Source organism: Xyrauchen texanus, chromosome 37, assembly GCF_025860055.1.
Source record: "Xyrauchen texanus isolate HMW12.3.18 chromosome 37, RBS_HiC_50CHRs, whole genome shotgun sequence".
NCBI lineage: Eukaryota > Metazoa > Chordata > Actinopteri > Cypriniformes > Catostomidae > Xyrauchen > Xyrauchen texanus.
The window spans coordinates 18,490,917-18,510,510 of record NC_068312.1 but is presented as its reverse complement, the minus strand read 5'-3'; the positions used below and the strand labels follow the sequence as shown (position 1 = coordinate 18,510,510).

At 46.7% G+C, this 19,594-nt stretch overlaps 1 protein-coding gene across 32 annotated transcripts in view; it reads right to left on the bottom strand.

Annotated features, from left to right (window-relative positions):
- Positions 1-19,594, bottom strand: part of LOC127630422 (adhesion G protein-coupled receptor F5) — a 53,978-nt gene that overhangs the window by 28,673 nt on the left and 5,711 nt on the right. For 6 of the 32 annotated variants that reach the window (XM_052107898.1, XM_052107900.1, XM_052107904.1 and 3 more), the window contains 9 exons: positions 8,210-8,362; positions 6,261-6,416; positions 6,005-6,169; positions 5,479-5,634; positions 5,229-5,378; positions 4,195-4,281; positions 3,578-3,682; positions 1,893-1,979; positions 1,276-1,380 (listed from right to left, as the gene is read on the bottom strand). In XM_052107898.1, the coding sequence (XP_051963858.1) occupies positions 1,276-1,380; positions 1,893-1,979; positions 3,578-3,682; positions 4,195-4,281; positions 5,229-5,378; positions 5,479-5,634; positions 6,005-6,169; positions 6,261-6,416; positions 8,210-8,362 (1,164 nt within the window). The remainder of the gene's footprint in view (positions 1-1,275; positions 1,381-1,892; positions 1,980-3,577; positions 3,683-4,194; positions 4,282-5,228; positions 5,379-5,478; positions 5,635-6,004; positions 6,170-6,260; positions 6,417-8,209; positions 8,363-19,594) is intronic. The other 26 variants (XM_052107902.1, XM_052107909.1, XM_052107912.1 and 23 more) reach the window with 11 other exon arrangements.

Here is a 19,594-nt window from a genome sequence, read left to right as displayed (position 1 = left end):
GGAGTTTCTCAGCTCTATGAAGTTACTGAACTCTAACTCCATTTGGGTGAATATTGTCTGCTAAATGGCATATCCCGAATATCAAGTATGGCCACCTTCTTGCGATTTATGTTACTGGAGTAGATTTTGGAACACTTTTCACAGTAGTTATTTCTGCAGTTGTGCTTTGGATTAGGGTTGAAACGGTTGTAAAGTCAATTAAAAGTAATGACCTAGATTAATATTATTAGATTATTATATTCTTTTCATTTGTAACCTTTTTCGTCCTGGTAACTGTTGATTTTTCAACCTCTGTGTTGCAACATGACTCAATCATGTTAGTACAACCAACTGATCTAAGACAGAGTGAATTTGTTTTGCTGTGATATGCATCACAACATACTATAACATAAACTCCAGGGGCTCCATTTACATGAGCGAGCTAGGCACAGTGCTGTGTGCAATGACCATGTGTTTTATCCAATGTTCAAAAGAGGGTTAATTCAAAGCACAATTTTGTGCCAGTATACAAAAATTGTTTACTACATATGAAATTATTATACACGTGGGTGACAGTGTTTGCTCTATTTGTGATTGCAGGGGCGCAAACTGTGGGTGTATTGCATGTTAATAAATTGGCGTAAAGTGCAATGAACTATTTTCCTGATAAAAGGTCATTGTGCTAAGACGTTTAAAAAATCAGTTCCTACATTTTCAGTTTGGGGATTCCACTAGCAGATGATATTAAAGAGGGATCAGTCACTTTTAAAACAGACAGACCGATAAAGAACATAAACCATGGTCTGGAGGCAGGAGGAAAAACAAACTTCCTCTCTTGTAGTTCACCGTTAAACACCATTGCACTGGCACGATGGCAGACAAAATGGAAGGCAGTTTACAGTAGGGATGTAGTAATTGCACAAAAGAATGTTAAGACACAAATGGTCTATATTTCTATTCTTCTAATGCATTACATACAGCCCATTTACACTACCAAATAGTTATGAAAGGACTTTCTTGATATATATCTACGTTGCTTGACAGGGAATGCAGTCTGATGCAGATGGTGAAAGAACCAGAGAAGAACCTCAGAATTAAATCGAACTTGACCCAGCCCATTAGCAATTTGTGCGCACAATTTCACCAACCCACTTGCGCATAGAATAAGCGCATGCTTGCGGGAAAATATCAAAACATCATGGCCATGCCCACTTAGAGGGAGTATACAAAATAAACTGTGACAAGACATGAAACAGAAAAGCTCTCTTCTATGAAGTGTTTTGTATGATAACGTACTTGATGTCTCTGCTGTTGAATTGGATGTTGAAGTACTCGTCATTGTCGTTATTCCATGAGTTGTGTTTGGGACCAGTGTTGAAAGGGTGGTAAAGCCTAAAGTTGCTTTTAAAGTTGGTAATGGTGAGAAAGTTGCATTTAAAATTACATTAATATTAATTGCAAATTTTCTCAAAGTAAAGGTTGGTATATTTACTTTCGTGTAGCAACACGACCCAACAATGTTTGTAGAAAGAACGGTTGAAAATGTATTATCAAATTTTACTGTGGTATCCAAAGAAAACTGAGAACAGATCGGATACAGAAAACCTCACTCCCATGAAATTTTTATATGATAACTAACTTTGTGTTTCTGAGGTTGAAGTAGATTTTAAGGCACTTGGTATTGTCATTACTCCCTCAGTTGTGTTTGGGACCAGAGTTTAAAAGGTGGTAAAGCCTATTTAAAGCAAGGACCTTCTTTCACATTTCTTTCACCTCCATGTAATGTAGCAATATCATTTAATAGTAGTAGAGCAAACAGAATAAAGTGTCCCATCAAGTTTAACTATAGTATCCAAAGTAACTGGTGACCTGACACAGAAAATCTCTATGAAGAGTTTTCTACAATCACTTACTTGGTATTTCTGTTGAAGTAGATGCTGAAGGACTTGCCATTGTCGTTATTATCTCAGTTGTGTTTGGGGTTGCAGGAGTGGTTATATCTGTGAAAGCAAGGGTTTTGGTGAACTGACAAATTGAAGCCTGATGGTCAAGCATCAAAGCTTGTAACATAAAGCTAGCTAGTTCTATCCCAAGCTAACTGTAAAAAGTGGCAAACTGCAATTGTTACCTTAAAAATGAATTTCTGACAAAAGTATCCTAACCCTTAAAAATGACTTTTGTTGGTGAACATAATGCAGTTTGATTCAGGCATGTTAAATAATATTTTTGACTTGAATCAACAGTTAATTCAGATGTGACCAAATCAAGCAAATTTCTTTAGAAGAACTTGTTTATTATTGTATGTAGGGCAGAACACAATCTGGAGTTTCTCAGCTCTATGAAGTTACTGAACTCTAACTCCATTTGGGTGAATATTGTCTGCTAAATGGCATATCCCGAATATCAAGTATGGCCACCTTCTTGCGATTTATGTTACTGGAGTAGATTTTGGAACACTTTTCACAGTAGTTATTTCTGCAGTTGTGCTTTGGATTAGGGTTGAAACGGTTGTAAAGTCAATTAAAAGTAATGACCTAGATTAATATTATTAGATTATTATATTCTTTTCATTTGTAACCTTTTTCGTCCTGGTAACTGTTGATTTTTCAACCTCTGTGTTGCAACATGACTCAATCATGTTAGTACAACCAACTGATCTAAGACAGAGTGAATTTGTTTTGCTGTGATATGCATCACAACATACTATAACATAAACTCCAGGGGCTCCATTTACATGAGCGAGCTAGGCACAGTGCTGTGTGCAATGACCATGTGTTTTATCCAATGTTCAAAAGAGGGTTAATTCAAAGCACAATTTTGTGCCAGTATACAAAAATTGTTTACTACATATGAAATTATTATACACGTGGGTGACAGTGTTTGCTCTATTTGTGATTGCAGGGGCGCAAACTGTGGGTGTATTGCATGTTAATAAATTGGCGTAAAGTGCAATGAACTATTTTCCTGATAAAAAGGTCATTGTGCTAAGACGTTTAAAAAATCAGTTCCTACATTTTCAGTTTGGGGATTCCACTAGCAGATGATATTAAAGAGGGATCAGTCACTTTTAAAACAGACAGACCGATAAAGAACATAAACCATGGTCTGGAGGCAGGAGGAAAAACAAACTTCCTCTCTTGTAGTTCACCGTTAAACACCATTGCACTGGCACGATGGCAGACAAAATGGAAGGCAGTTTACAGTAGGGATGTAGTAATTGCACAAAAGAATGTTAAGACACAAATGGTCTATATTTCTATTCTTCTAATGCATTACATACAGCCCATTTACACTACCAAATAGTTATGAATGGACTTTCTTGATATATATCTACGTTGCTTGACAGGGAATGCAGTCTGATGCAGATGGTGAAAGAACCAGAGAAGAACCTCAGAATTAAATCGAACTTGACCCAGCCCATTAGCAATTTGTGCGCACAATTTCACCAACCCACTTGCGCATAGAATAAGCGCATGCTTGCGGGAAAATATCAAAACTTCATGGCCATGCCCACTTAGAGGGAGTATACAAAATAAACTGTGACAAGACATGAAACAGAAAAGCTCTCTTCTATGAAGTGTTTTGTATGATAACGTACTTGATGTCTCTGCTGTTGAATTGAATGTTGAAGTACTCGTCATTGTCGTTATTCCATGAGTTGTGTTTGGGACCAGTGTTGAAAGGGTGGTAAAGCCTAAAGTTGCTTTTAAAGTTGGTAATGGTGAGAAAGTTGCATTTAAAATTATATTAATATTAATTGCAAATTTTCTCAAAGTAAAGGTTGGTATATTTACTTTCGTGTAGCAACACGACCCAACAATTTTTGTACAACGAACAGTTGAAAATGTATTATCAAGTTTTACTGTGGTATCCAAAGTAAACTGAGAACAGATCGGATACAGAAAACCTCTCTCCCATGACATTTTTATATGATAACTAACTTTGTGTTTCTGAGGTTGAAGTAGATTTTAAGGCACTTGGTATTGTCATTACTCCCTCAGTTGTGTTTGGGACCAGAGTTTAAAAGGTGGTAAAGCCTATTTAAAGCAAGGACCTTCTTTCACATTTCTTTCACCTCCATGTAATGTAGCAACATCATTTAATAGTAGTAGAGCAAACAGAATAAAGTGTCCCATCAAGTTTAACTATAGTATCCAAAGTAACCGGAGACCTGACACAGAAAATCTCTATGAAGAGTTTTCTACAATCACTTACTTGGTATTTCTGTTGAAGTAGATGCTGAAGGACTTGCCATTGTCGTTATTATCTCAGTTGTGTTTGGGGTTGCAGGAGTGGTTATATCTGTGAAAGCAAGGGTTTTGGTGAACTGACAAATTGAAGCCTGATGGTCAAGCATCAAAGCTTGTAACATAAAGCTAGCTAGTTCTATCCCAAGCTAACTGTAAAAAGTGTAAAACTGCAATTGTTACCTTAAAAATGAATTTCTGACCCAAGTAACCTAACCCTTAACAATGACTTTTGTTGGTGAACCTAATGCAGTTTGATTCAGGCATGTTAAATAATATTTTTGACTTGAATCAACAGTTAATTCAGATGTGACAACATCTAAATAATTTTTTTAGATGAACTTTGTTTATTATTGTATGTACAGCAGAACACAATCTGGAGTTTCTCAGCTCTATGAAGTTACTGAACTCTAACTCCATTTGGGTGAATATTGTCTGCTAAATGGCATATCCCGAATATCAAGTATGGCCACCTTCTTGTGATTTATGTTACTGGAGTAGATATTGGAGCACTTTTCACAGTAGTTATTTCTGCAGTTGTGCTTTGGATTAGGGTTGAAACGGTTGTAAAGTCAATTAAAAGTAATGACCTAGATTAATATTATTCGATTTTTATATTGTTTTCTTTTGTAACCTTTGTTTGCATTTGAGAGGCACACTGTGAATGAACACAATGCAAAGATGTTGGAGAAAACAGAAATTTGCATGCATTTCTTGATACTGATGGGGAAATATATAATCTGCCTCCTCTTATTAAAGGGACCTGAGCTTCATTCTGATTGTCTTATATTTTATTTTATATTAATAATTTGAAGGCTCCAGCCCCCCGCGACCCTGTACACAGGATAAGCGGTTGACGATGGATGGATGGATGGATGGATTAATATTTTCAGTAAAAAATAAATAAATAAAAAAAACTCAGGTTGTCTCACACTTCATGAAACCTAATAACTATAAACAAACACTTTTGACCTGATAATTAAAATGTACAAACTTCTTTACCTTGTGTCCTCTGGCAGAAAATTCCATCAACTGGAGCAGTATTTACAAATTCACAGGTAGAGTTTGGATTGTGGCTACAGCATTGTTCAGAAGACCAAACATATTGATTCTCACATTTGCACTCAGTTTTGTTTGCATTTGAGAGGCACACTGTGAATAAACACAATGCAAAGATGTCGGAGTAAACAAAGTTAGGTGCCATTTTCATGTTGAATGTGGACTGAACGTTAATTAGTTTCACACATCTTACAATTGGTGATGTTCACACTGGAAAGTTGCATGCAGTTCTTGATACTGATGGGGAAATTCTGTCCATGAATAAGGGCCCTGAACCTCTCAATTACATCTTCTCTTGAAGAATTGATTTTAAAGTCAATTGTGTATTTGAATGATTTTAGTGGTGGAGCTGCAAAGATTGGGCAAAAATGAAAATAATGGACAAGTCAGTTGCAATGCTATAGAAAGAACAGTCCAGCAAGGAAGAACATAATAATACCACAACTTACGGACCTCCACTTTTATGAATAATAAGATTAATTAGAGTGTGATGTAAAATACAAAAGTATATAATCTGCCTCCTCTTATTAAAGGGACCTGAGCTTCATTCTGATTGTCTCACAATTTAAAAAACAATATATTTATATATTTTAGCATTTTCATATAAACACAATAGCAAAAGTCAGGTTGTCTCACACTTCGTGAAACCTAATAACTACAAACAAACAGTTTTAAACTGACAATGAAAATGTACAACTTCAAAGAAAGACAAACTTTACCTGGTGTCCTCTGGCAGAATGTCCCATCAGTTGGAGCAGAATTGATGCATCCACAAGTAGCGTTTTGATTGTGGCTGCAAACCCCTTGTTTAGAGCATTGTTCAGAAGACCAAACATATTGATTCTCACATTTGCACTCAGTTTTGTTTGCATCTGAGAGACACACTGTAAATAAAGGAAAGTCATTTTCAAATAAAGGAAGTGTAATTTTTATGTTGAATGTGGATGAAATCTTGATCTGTTACACTCATCTCACCTGTGGTGATGTTTGCACTGGAGATTTGCATGCATTTCTTGACGCTGTTGGGGAATTTCTTTCCATTAATTAGGCCTCTCAACCGCTCTATCACATCTGCATTTGAAGCATTGATTTTGAAGTCAATTATGTATTTAATCAATTTCGGTGGTGGAGCTGCAAAGACAGGGCAACAATTAAAATAATGGCCCAGTCAGCACAATAACAGAGGAAGAACTTGTCATCTGATGGTACCATAACTGTAATTGTATAAATTACAACATTAATTACGATGTTCTAAAACGTCATGGTTACTGTTGTAACCTCGAGACATTGTGTCGAATGTAGTGACACAAGGGATCTTTCTTGAGAGCCTCACATACCTCTGAACTTGAGAAAAGGCCAATGAGAAATTGACAGACAGAATTTGCATGTCCCGCCATCAGACATACGTGTATAAAGGGAAGCGGGCGTGCGTCTGTCAGTCAGGTTTTTGCACCGAGGAGCCAAAAATAAGGTACGGACGTTTACAGTGGTAGGTCTAGTGTCGTGGCAAGGGGGACACAATGTCTCGTTCCCTCCATCAAAGAACGAAGGTTACAACAGTAACCATGACGTTCCCCTTCTGTCTCTCACTCAACGCTGTGTCGAATGTAGTGACACAAGGGATCCCATTTAAAAGCTCCATGCACTAGACTGTGTTACGTGAACTGCTGACACAGGTGCAAGCAAGCTCTGTATCGGCCACACATAACCCTCCCCAGTGCCCCCAGAAAAGGTGTCATATACAGACCTTAGGTTCCCAGCACCCCTAAGGTGGGAAAAGGCAACATGACTAACATTGGAGCAAGCCGGCTAGCCACGGCCTTTTCTCTCACTATGTTTCTCGTCATAGAGCATAAAGTGGCTGGGGCTTAATGCTATGAAATGCATCGGGGAAGGAGATCTTTCCCATTCCAATTCTTTCAGGGGGAAAAGACCCGGCAGAGACCACATCCTGCCCAGACTGGGGGGAGGTGACATGTGGCCAATACGTCACATGGGTTGTCAAGCCACATGTGGGAGTGGCAAGGTAGTAGGTCCTACCTGATGAGGGAGGAGCTCTACAAATACAGCGACTGTAGGCAGAGGGACTGCCCAAGGGTGACACGGGTCCGCCAACAGGGGGACCGTAACGTGGAAAATACATCACAGGGAGTTGCTTGAAGAGGGAATTAGGCCTGTGGAGCAATACCCCAGTACAGAGCACTTGCGGCTCGTAGTGGGTCTGGTTGCAAATTCCTCCGCTGAATTCGCAGGCTAGGGAGGAAGAACATCCATAAAGCGAGAGCTTATTGGCTAACCTGGGAGAGAGATTAACTGACTGCACAGCATGCAGAGAAAGAGAAAGCCACAGGTAATGTGCCGTAGATCCAAGAGCAGAGCTCTGCCAACAGAGGTGAGTGGAACAGTAGTGAACTTCAGTTTGCTGCTGCACAACCGCTAGGCTCCGAAGAAAAAATCTGACTGACAGACGCACGACCGCTTCCCTTTATACATGCAAATTCTGTCTGCCAATTCCTCATTGGCCTTTTCTCAAGTTCAGAGGTACGCAAGGCTCTCAAGAAAGACGCTTTCGAGTGAGTGACTGCTTATCTGTAGTATGTTTCTAAAACATTGTTAGTAATGCTGAGCAGATTTTTTCATGACTTTTATTAATCATATTATGTATGAATCTGCCCTTTTTAAATATGTTTTATAGATGTTAAAAATATTACTATTTCCTGGTGATGCATTCTTTCACAAATGTCTTGCCAAGGTCTTTATGTTTACTATGATAAAATGAAAAAGTACATTCCTGCTCTTTGACAGTTGACAAGATTCATGAAAAACATACATTCCTACTCTTTTTCTTTTTCACAATTACATTTGCATATGTATTATTTTAGACCTCATTATCTATGATAAATAATTTTACGTAATGGTCTTACTTGTGTTGAGATTCACATTGAGTATTGTGACATTTCTGTTGACACTGTTCGGATATGTGTATCCTTGAAGAAGGGTCCTCAAGCGGTCTTGCACCATTTCCCTTGAAGCATTTATTTTGATGTCAATCACGTATTTGAATGATTTCCAATATGCTGCCAGAAGTTGACAGAAATGTATTGTTAACATTCCCAAAGATCAATTCATACCCATTCATAGCCATTCAAGTCCCTTTCAAGAAGGTAACATTCAATGCTGTGTTAGAAGAAGATGCTATGGGAGCTCAGCTCAGGGGCAGTGACTTTTAAACCTTTTATCATCACTCCAATTTAAATGGAAGGTGAAACTTGGCATTCTGTCTAGGCTGACGTCATTATGAGCACATAGGCCTCAGTCCAGCTTCACACTTTCAGACATTTTGTCCTTCAGGGCAGCTTAGATATCTCTCATGCTCCTGGAAACATAAACCAATGCTTCGCTGAGCTTTCTGCACAGTGGGAAAGAGTTCTATTCTTCTCCCCGAGTGCGCCAGCAAAGATGGCGCATGTGACATATGCCTTTTACATGTGCATATTGCCTTTTACATTTTAGCACATGAGTTTCTCCTGTACTTATGGACCCCCCAGCATGAGTTCTTTTATGTGCACTGTAATAAAATAATAATAATACATTAAAAATAATAATTTTACTTTACACATCACAGCAGGTGCACTGAAGGTCAGATTATATATTATCAAACATTTATACCAGGGGTCTGTTGAATGCTTGATTCTGATTGGTTCAAGGACGTTCTAAGTTGTGCAAATATTTTTCAAGTAAACACACGGCTACAACATATTTCTAGGTCTTGATCACATAACGGTTCCATATCACTTTGCCAAATTATTTCAGTTAATTCAAAGAGCCCTACAGGCTACCAAAACAAAATAACAAAATAAACAAAGTCATTGGTTAAAATAAATCAGTTAAGAACGTCAAACAATGTCTAAAATATCCTTAATATATTTCAATTTCGGTTAAAAAGAGCCCTCGCGCTCCCTTGTCTCCCCTAACTTACACACGCTCACACACACACATGCACACTGAGACTCGAGTCGCAAGTGACGTGCCAAGCATGGGAGCAGGCCGCACCAGCAACGCCTTTTCTCTCTCTATGTTTCTCGCATAGAGTTTAAGCAGCTGGGGCCATTTAACGCTATAACATGCATCGGGGAAGGCGTTCTTTGCCAACTCCTATTCTTTCAGGGGGACAAGACCCTGTGGAGACCACAACCTGCTCAGGGGGAGGTAAAGTGTGGCAAAATACATCACATGGGTTCTCTTACGAGAGGTTCTCTCATATTGCGTAAGCTAGCTTACGCTACGGGAAAGATTCATCTTTTCTGAGATATTGAAGCCAAAAAATTATCCTTAATTTTGTATCCATTGTCAACGCAGTGCGGCAGCTGCAGACCTTGAGCGGGCTAGCTAGCGAGCTCATTGGTTGCTCTGCGGCAACTGCTGCAGCCTATAGACGAGCTTGGGCGAACTCGCATCCAATGAGAGGCGTCCGCGCGCTCACTGCATCAAAGCCCGCCAAAAAGGGCGTGACTAGAGTGCATATAAGCGTAGTTCGTAGGCTGGAACCCCGATTTTTATCTCTTCAGCGAAGCGCTTCGCATCTCTGAACTGGAAGCCGCGTCGCCGTTCGAGGGCATCTAGCAAGCGTGGACAGCGCTCGAAGAAGCCGGCCGTCTTCGCCACCTTCAGCCATCCTGCGAGCTACGCCATCCGGCGATGTATCCTTTTTTAGAGCAAGCTAAGTTCCTCAGCGAACTTCACAAAAGAGTATCAAGCGTCTTTTTAAAGATGCCTCGCACTTCCTGCGGCTCATGCCGCGCTCCTCTCAGCGCCGGAGACCGACACATCATCTGCGCTCTCTGCCTGGGACTGGGGCATGCAGAGCTCGCCCTCGCTGACGGCGGATGCGACCTCTGCGAGGAGCTTCCGATGTCGACCCTGCGGGCTCGACTCGAAGTATGCAAAACCAGAGCTGCCGCCGCCTTCTGTTTCGCCGCGCCGAAGAAGCGCCGCTCCCAAAGGCTGCCGGAACCGGTTTTAGAAGCGACTGTCTCGCCGGAGCCCCTCCCTCGAGCATCGCGTTCACCCTCCCCACCCCGGGACGCGCGCAGTTGCCGCCGAGCGGCCGCACTGCTGCCACCTCGGAGAGTGAGGCGGAGGACAAAGGCTGCTGTTCCATCATGGCTTCGGACAGCGAGGAGTGGTCACAAGCCTCCTCAACGGCCCAGGAATCCAGCAGGACCCGCGCCGAGTCGAAGGGAACTGATACGCCTCCTCACACAGGCCGTCGACCGCCTCGGGCTCGAGTGGTCACTGCCCCTGAGCAGGCTCCCAACAGACTCGACGGCTGTTTTCTTCAAAGCCGTCACCGCCCGGCGCCGTGGCCGGCCGCTCCCTTCCTGCCGAACTCCACGCCGAGCTCTCTAAATCGTGGAACGCGCCTCTCGGCCAGGACTTCGATCCCACGTCTCCACCGCTCTCGCTTCAGTGGACGGCGCCGCCAGAAGGGCTACTCTTCCATCCCCCGGTCGAGGATTCGGTAGCAGCACACCTTTGCCCGCCCTCTGCGAGATGGCGGTCTAAACCAGTGCTCCCGTCTAAGGCCTGCAGAACTACTTCCGCCTGTGTTGGCCACGCCTATTCCGCCGCCGGCCAAGCCGCATCTGCTCTGCATTCCATGGCCGTCTTGCAGATCCTCCAAGCGGACCTTCTTCGGGAGTGGGATGAGAGAGGCAGGCACCCAGAGGCTGTTACAGATCTAAGGAGTGCGACAGACCTCGCCCTTCGCGCCACCAAAGCTGCAGCCCAAGCTATAGGGAAGTGCATGGCCTCGCTGACTGTAACCGAGAGACATCTGTGGCTAACGCTAGCCAACATGGGAGAAACTGAGCGCTCCACGTTCCTCAACGCGCCACTCTCTCCGTCCGGTCTCTTCGGTTCCGCGGTAATTGGCATTGTTGACCGTTTTTCAGAAGTCCAGAAAGCCACCCAAGCCATGAATCTCTTCCTGCCTCGCCGCGCTAGCTCCTCTGCAGGCCGCCCACATAACCAGCCTCCTGCACGAGCATCTTCACAGCGCCCAGCTCAACAAAGCCAGACTTCCCAGCGCCGACAGGGCGGCCTCCCCAGATCACGCTCAGACAGCCGCCGTAGACCACCGCCCCCCCGCGGGCCTCGGCCTAAGATTGCGCTGAAACCTGAACAACCGAAGTCCTCCTAGCTTTGTTGAACAAACGACGGCTCAGTCCCGCCGCGGCCGGACCACCGTCAAAGCTTCGCCCCTGTCAGTCCCCTTCTCTCAGGCTACTGCAGTGGTGAATTTAGCAGCCAACAAGCCGGTGACACTGCCCGCTTGCCTGCACTCAAACGCCGTTTTCACGGCGACCCAAATAAATCTTGTAAAGAGCAAACATGTCTTATGTGTAGAAAATGTGCCCACAACCCTGTGTTCAGCCCCTACACACAAGCATAACACATCTCGTGCTCCCTATCAGAGCACGCTCTCATAAAGCGGTTATGAACCGCTCGAGCGTCAGAGTCAATGAAGGCGCCCACAAATGCGTGCGCGCGCCCATTCTCTGGCCGCTCTGTCACACCGACCAGCCCTATGTGTAGAAAACGTGCCCACAATCCAGTGTTCACTTCTGCACACAAGCACTGCATGTCTCGTGTCCCCACCAGAGCACGCTCACATAAAGCGGTTACTGAACCGCTCGAGCGCTAGAGTCAATAAATGCGCCCACGAATACGTCGCGCGCCCATTCTCTGCCCGCTCTGTTACACGGCCAGCAAACATTCCTCTGTGTGTAAGTCCCGTGCCCATGACTATGCTTGCGCATCACGTAACAGATGTGACTCTTTCCCCATTCATTCCAATCGGAAGTCACTCACAAAACAGCCTGTTCATGCTGTCTGCAAGCAATCATGCATAAACACACTAAACGCTCACACATTTTGTTCAGCTCTGTGTGCGGCAATCAGAGCGAATTGGCCATTCACCCTCTAGCGTTATGCTTCAAAGCGTGGGAAGCTATTCCAGGGATATCCAAGTGGGTGTTAAGCACAATACAACAGGGCTATTTGCTACAGTTCGATCGCCGCCCTCCTCGCTTCAGAGCGTGGCTCGAAACCACTGTGAACACGGAAGCAGCGTGCATGCTTCGTTCAGAAATAGCAAGCCTTCTGTGCAAAAGGGCCATAGAGAAAGTGCCACCCTCTCTGAGCGAAGTCGGGGCTTTACAGCCGTTATTTTCTTGTTCCCAAGAAAGACGGCGGCCTCAGACCCATATTAGATCTCAGGGTTTTGAACAAGGTGCTTTCAAAAGACCGTTCAAAATGCTTACAATCAGGAAACTCCTCGCGCATGATGCGCTAGGGGACTGGTTTATTTCTTTCGATCTGAAAGATGCATACTTTCAGATTCAGATAAATCCCCGTCACAGGCCATTCTTGAGATTCGCCTCGACGGCCAGGTTTATCAATATACCGTCCTTCCGTTCGGCCTGTCCTTAGCACCCGTACTTTCACGAAGTGCATGGATGCGGCGCTCGCACCCCTGCGGAGTCAGGGTTTGCGAATTCTGAACTATTTGGACGACTGGCTGATTATGGCTCAGTCACATATGGAGCTTCTGTCTCACAGAGCAGTTCTCCTCAGCCATCTGAACAGTTTGGGTCTTGCAGTCAATTGGACCAAGAGCTCACTACAGCCCAGTCAGACAATTTCCTTCCTTGGGATAGAACTAGACTCCGTGGCAATGACGGCTCGCTTATCTATACAGCGCGCGCGCCGTGTTCAGCGACTAGCCGCATCTTTTCAGATGAACAGCCTCACGCCTCTGAAGAAATTCCAGAGAGTGCTAGGTTACATGGCCTCAGCCGCAGCAGTACTTCAGCTGGGTTTACTGCACATGCGCCCGCTTCAGCATTGGCTAAGCACCCGCGCGTCTCGCTGGGCTTGGGCCACAGGCCGCCAGCCCATCAAAGTGACTCAGACCTGTATTTCAGCTCTGCAGCCTTGGACAGTGGCCGAGTGGTATCAGCGAGGAGTAACAATGGGAGCTGTATCTCGCCGAAAAGTCATCTCGACAGACGCGTCCAACACGGATTGGGGCGTGGTCTGCGAGGGCTCTCCGGTTTTCGGCCTATGGTCAGTTCAGGAAAAGCTCCTTCACATAAATTGTCTGGAAATGATAGCGGTCGAGTACGCGCTCGTGCGCTTTCTCCCGGTCATTCAGGGTCACCACGTCCTGGTCCATTCGGACAACAGATCTGTGGTATCCTACCTAAACCGTCAGGGCGGTGTCAGATCCAGGAACCTTTTCCATCTGACGGAACGCATACTGAGTTGGTCCCAGTGCCACCTGCGCTCGCTGAGGGCGACGCGACGTGCCAGGCCACCTGAACGACGGCCCGGACAGACTGTCCAGAGACAATATTCCCCAGGGAATGGTCCCTGCACGCTCAAACAGTCCAGACGTTATGGCACCTATTCGGCAGAGCAGAGATAGACCTCTTTGCGTCAGAAGAGAACTCTCACTGCCCGATATTTTTCTCAAAGCGAGGGCCAGCTGGCCCAGGACTGGCCCAGGTGCCCGCTTTACGCCTTCCCCCCCGTCTCGCTATTGCCACAGGTAATGCAGAGGATCAGGGAAACGCGCCACTCGGTGCTCCTCATAGCCCCGCGTTGGGAGAATCAGACATGGTTCCCGGAGCTTACGCAGCTGTCACTGACAGCGCCGTGGCCCATCCCAGTGAGAGCAGATCTCCTCTCTCAAGCTCGCGGCACAATCTGGCATCCCCACCCAGAGCGCTGGGCGCTGCATGCGTGGGTGATCAACGACTACCCGTCGCTCTGCCAGAAGGAGTAATAAATACCATTATACACGCGCACGGCGTTGACAATGGGTTCCCATAGCGTAAGCTAGCTTACGCAATACGAGAGAACCTCTCGTAAGAGAATGTGTCGGTTACCTAACGTAACCTCGGTTCTCTCTAGATAAGGGAACGACTATTGCGTAGCCGGCCGTGCTCGCGCCACGAGCGACTTTTCGCTTCAGTTAATGAAAACCAGGGTTCCAGCCTACGAACTACGCTTATATGCACTCTAGTCACGCCCTTTTTGCCGGGCTTTGATGCAGTGAGCTCGTGGACGCCTCTCATTGGATGCGAGTTCGCCCAAGCTCATCTATAGGCTGCAGCAGTTGCTGCAGAGCAACCAATGAGCTCGCTAGCTAGCCCGCTCAAGGTCTGCAGCTGCCGCACTGCGTTGACAATGGATACAAAATTAAGGATAATTTTTTGGCTTCAATATCTCAGAAAAGATGAATCTTTCCCGTAGCGTAAGCTAGCTTACGCAATACTCGTTCCCTCATCTAGAGAGAACCGAGGTTACGTTAGGTAACGACACGTTTTCAGGCCACATGTGGAAGTGGCGCGGTGGTAGATCCTACCAGCTGCGAGGGAGGAGTTGCTACATACATGGTGACCGGGGGACAGCAGGGACTGCCCAAGGAAGATGCGGGTCCACCAGAAGGGGGACTGCACCGTGGAAAATACACACAGGGGGATTAATCCATGAAGGAGCACCTATTCCAGTACAGAGTAATTAGTAACCATAGTGGGTCTGTTCGGGGAATTCCTCGGCTGAATTCACAGACCAGAGGGCTAGGGAGGAAGAATATCCAAGGAGCGTGAGTTTAGTGGACTCTCCTGGGTGAAAGAGCACACGTGATCACCTCAGAGGAGGGGAAAGGCGCTACGTGCAAGCGGAACACCTGGTCAGACGTTCCGTATTCCAGAGTTCTACGTGCTTGGATGTAAGAGAACACGGGATGAGACAGACTCAACCCTGAGATTTGTAAAATCTCATAAATGTATTGGATGTTGCCCAGCCCACTGCTCTGCAGATGTCTGCTAGGGAGGTGCCATTGGCCAGTGCCCACGAGGATGCCACACTTCTCGTTAAGTGTGCTTGAACCTGCAATAGGGCGGGCATGGCCTGGAAGTGATAGCCTAAAGCGACGACGAACCAGTGGGCTAGCCTCTGTTTGGAGACAGCGTTCCCTTTCCGCTGTCCACCAAAGCAGACAAAGAGCTGCTCAGAACATCCAAAAGCTCTGCGTGCGATCCACATAGGTACGCAAAACACGCACCGGACACAGCAATGATAAGGCTGGGTCTGCCTCCTCTCCAGGGCGGCTTCGTTTGCAGGTTCACTACCTGGTCCCTGAAGGAGGTCGTAGGAACCTTGGGCACGTAGCCTGGTCGAGGTCTTATGATGACGTGAGCATCTGCCGGACCGGACTCCAGGCAAATGTCACTGACAGAGAACGCTTGCAGGTCCCCATCTCTCTTGATGGAAGCAAGCACAATCAGGAGGGCAGTCTTCAAGGAGAGGGATCTAAGCTCAACTGACTCTAGCGGCTCGAAGGTGGGGTCTCTGACGGCCCGAAAGGACCACGGAGAGATCCCATGAGGGGAACAGGCATGGCCTGAGAGGGTCTAGCCTCTGGGTGCCTCTAAGGAACCTGATGATCAGGTCGAGCTTCCCTAAAGACTTGCCATCCACTGCATTGTGGTAAGCTGACATGGCGGCTACATAGACCTTCAAGGTGGGGGGGACAGCCTCCCCTCCAGCCTCTCCTGCATACATGAGAGCACTGACCCAACTGCGCATCTCTGCGGGTCTTCAGATCAGGAAGAACACCAATTCGTGAACAAGCGCCACTTCAGCAAGTAAAGCTACCTTGGTTGATCGTGTCTACGATAGCAGGTGGTAGGCCACTTAGATCTTCCGTGTCCCGTCCAGGGGCCAGACGTTGAGGTTCCAGAGGTCTGGGTGCAGATGCCAGAGGGTGCCCGGAATTTGCCAGGGAGGGGCTGTCGCGGGGAGCTTGAGATCCAAGAGACAAGTCCAAGTGGGCCAATAGGGGGCCACTAGAGTGACTAGTTCCTCGTCCTCTCTGAACTTGCACAGCACCCGTGCAAGTAGGCTCACTGGGGGAAACACGACGGGCCAGCACGTCTATCCCGAGGGGAGCCTCCACTAGGGAGTACCAGAGTGGGCGGTGGGAAGTCTCTTGGGAAGCAAACAGGTCAGCCAGCAACCCTAGGCAGTTGATGTGCCAACCCAGCTGGGGCCCCGTCCAGGAGCTGGCAGCCGCGTGCCCGTTGCACACGGTGCCTCAACCCTATTTGGAGGCGTCTGTGGTGACCAGAACACGTCGGGACACCTGCTGTAGGGGCAAGGGTGGCCTCTGCAACCATCGTGAAGCTGCGAGGGGACAGGGACGAGCCGAAGGGGACGACCTGGTACTAGTACGTTGGCCGTTGGACGTGAGCCGTAGGAAGGGTCTGTGCCGAGATCCTTCAGGTCTGCTTTGGTAATATTATGTCGGAGAGCAAAGTTGTGTCCCGAAACAGTTGTGCTGTGAAAAAAAATCAAAAAAGTGATGAGGAGGAGGTCGTATGAAGGTGTTCTCTAGACTCGTCAGAACCGGCCTGTTGGAAGTCTACAGTCGAAGGCGTGGAGGCGAGGGGACCGCGTCCATGGTTGCGTGACTGCATGTGTTTGGCACCAGACCGCTGCGAGAACGGCGGGTGGGGGCACCGGTTAGGTGACCGAAGGAGTGAGGGAACCGCTCTCTTTTTCCTGTCAATGTGGGTACCGTGGCCCGGGCGGGGTGCCGCAAGGGGTTTCTCTCCCGGCCCTCCACCGGGGGAAAGAGTGGTCCAGATACCAACTCCGTAGCGGCCATCTCGCTCCTTGGTTTTTTCGTCTCAGGAGCACTTGGGAGCCTTCTGGGTCCCGGTAGTGGTTCTTGAGACGGGGCGCCAGCTTCCTGCAGGGAGCTCTATGCTTTGGCTGAGAGCTGGGCCCAGGTTGAAGCGGAGCTGCCTGTTGTTTAGAAGCCGCAGGGGGACGCCTTTGGCGAGCAGGAAGAGCACGGCTCGTGCTGGAACGGTGGCAAGGCATGAGGTGGGAGATGACATCCGTCTGCTTCCTCACTGCTGAAGACTGCTGGGCAAAGTCTTTAACAGCGTCGCCGAATAAGCCGAACTGGGAGATGGGGCATTAAGAAAGCGGGTTTTTTCGGGGTCCAACATCTTGACCAGGTTCAGCCCCAGATGTCATTCCTGGACCACGAGTGTGGCCGTAGCCTATCCGGGTGCCAGCGCTGTAACATTTGTGGCCTGGGGGGGGCAGGGTCGGTCGTCGAGTGCACTTCCTGCAGCACATCAGGATCAGGACTACCCAAGTGCAGATCTGTAAGTGCCTTGGCCTGGTGGACTTGCAGGAGGGCCATGGCATGCAGGCCTGCGACAGCTAAAGGGCCGCTCCGCCGTCGAGGGTAGTGAGAGCGGAGGAGCGAGGAAGCTGATTGCGGGCAGTAAAAGGTGCCCTCTATGGCTTTGTCAACGTTTCATGCACCTCCAGGAAGAAAGGAACCGGGGGGGGCGTGGCTGTGAGCGCCTCTCTGACCAGAGGAACCAATCGTCTAGCTGTGAGGGGGTTCCAGTCCAGCCCCATGCTCATGGCGGCCCGGGCAAGCATAGCAGACATCTAAGACTGGACGAGCAGACCTGAAATTGGCAGCTCAGTTGAGTCATCAGCATCAGACGCCGCTGTGACGCTCACCAATGCAGAGGCGAAAACATCATCCAGCTCGTGGGGTCCGAGGGAGACATCAGAGTGGCCGTGGGGCGAGCCAGTCTTGCGTCGGACCCAAACAGAAGCAAACGAGCGTGCTGGGGGTCGGGTGGTTTGTGGAGATTTACCAGGCGAAAATGAGCCCTCTGCACTCCCCAAACCACCAGCCGTGCTGGTCCCAATCCCGCAGGAAGTAGGCGCATGGCAGCTGAAGTGGCTATCTCTCGGAGGAAAGAAAGCCGTGACCAGAACGTTGCATGGTTATATTCTTGCACTGAGAACATTAACCATTCATAAAACACTGCCTGCGTGTGATCGCAGCCCAGACACGTGGGGCAGCTCTTATGACCATCAGAAGCGGAGAGATATCTGCCACATCCAGGAACTACACAAAGGCGGAAAGACATCTTTAAAAGACATTCAACGGCAATATATATACTCCTTTAGAAGAAATATACTTTTTCAGGTCTATTTGCTCTTTAAGGAAACACTGTCGAAGCACCCAGGGGCAAAGATGCACTGGCTTGCAGAGAAGGAGAAAGCCGCTGATACGCACCGTCGATCCAAGAGCAACGCTCTGCAGAGGTGAGTGGAACAGAAGTAATCTCAACTTGCTGATCGCACAACCACTCGGCTCCGAAGAAGAAATCTGAATGAACAGATGCACGATTACCTCCTTTTAAACCCGTATATACGGGGGAGGGACAGGCAAATTCTGTCTGCCAATTTCTCATTGGCCTTTTCTCAATTTCAGAGGTAACCGAGGCCTTCAAGAAAGTCACCTAGTGTCGCTTCATTTGACACAACGTCGAGTGAGCGGCAGAAGGGGAAACAGAGTCGCACTCCTGCATCTCAGTGGGGATGAAAAAAGTTGTTAAGGTTTATATATGCTGATTTTGAAGCGACGTTACTTCTGACGAGAGCTGCAACAAAAAAGGTAATCCCAGAAGCGATCTCTCTCATTTTCTGAGTTTCTCTCTTTTGATCCCTCAAATGCAAACTCTCACAAACATGCACAAACGCAGTACCTTTTTACTCCAGTAAGTCCTCGAGTAAAGCAGCGCAATCCTCTGTTGCCAGTTCTAACTTGACGTTTTCGAATTAGCAACGAAGGCTTGGACTCTATTAAAGTAGGATGCTGAATTTGTGGCGAAAGAAAGTAGTTCCACTCACAAGAGCCTTTTAGGGACGAAAACAAGAAAATGTCTTGAGATAAAACCCTGAACGATGTCTTAAGGTGTTGTAACCATGGTATAAGTCGAATAATTGACTCCGGCCTGTTGAATTGTTTAAAAATTATTTGACTGTACGCATCAGAGCCCAGACTAGTGTAATCACCAATTTGTCCGTATGTGCGAAAGGGTTCAAGCTTTTTGAGAAATTCAACCATGTCAAATGGCTAAAGAGCCCTGATATTCTGAACAGAGCTGATGAGGTAAAGAGAAAACACCTGCTCTGCACCCACATCAATTACAAAACTTTTCACACCTTCACATCAAAATCCTTGCTAACACTTGTCACAGTAAACTGTAACAGAATTTTTCAATACGACTGCAGAAGTTGTAGCTAAGAAAAAACAGGGATAGCGCATACTCTATTTTGGATTGAAAGTCTTGTTTGACTAATGTAGAGATGACAAATTGTCACTGTAGTGTTTAACTTATTTCACAAGGCGA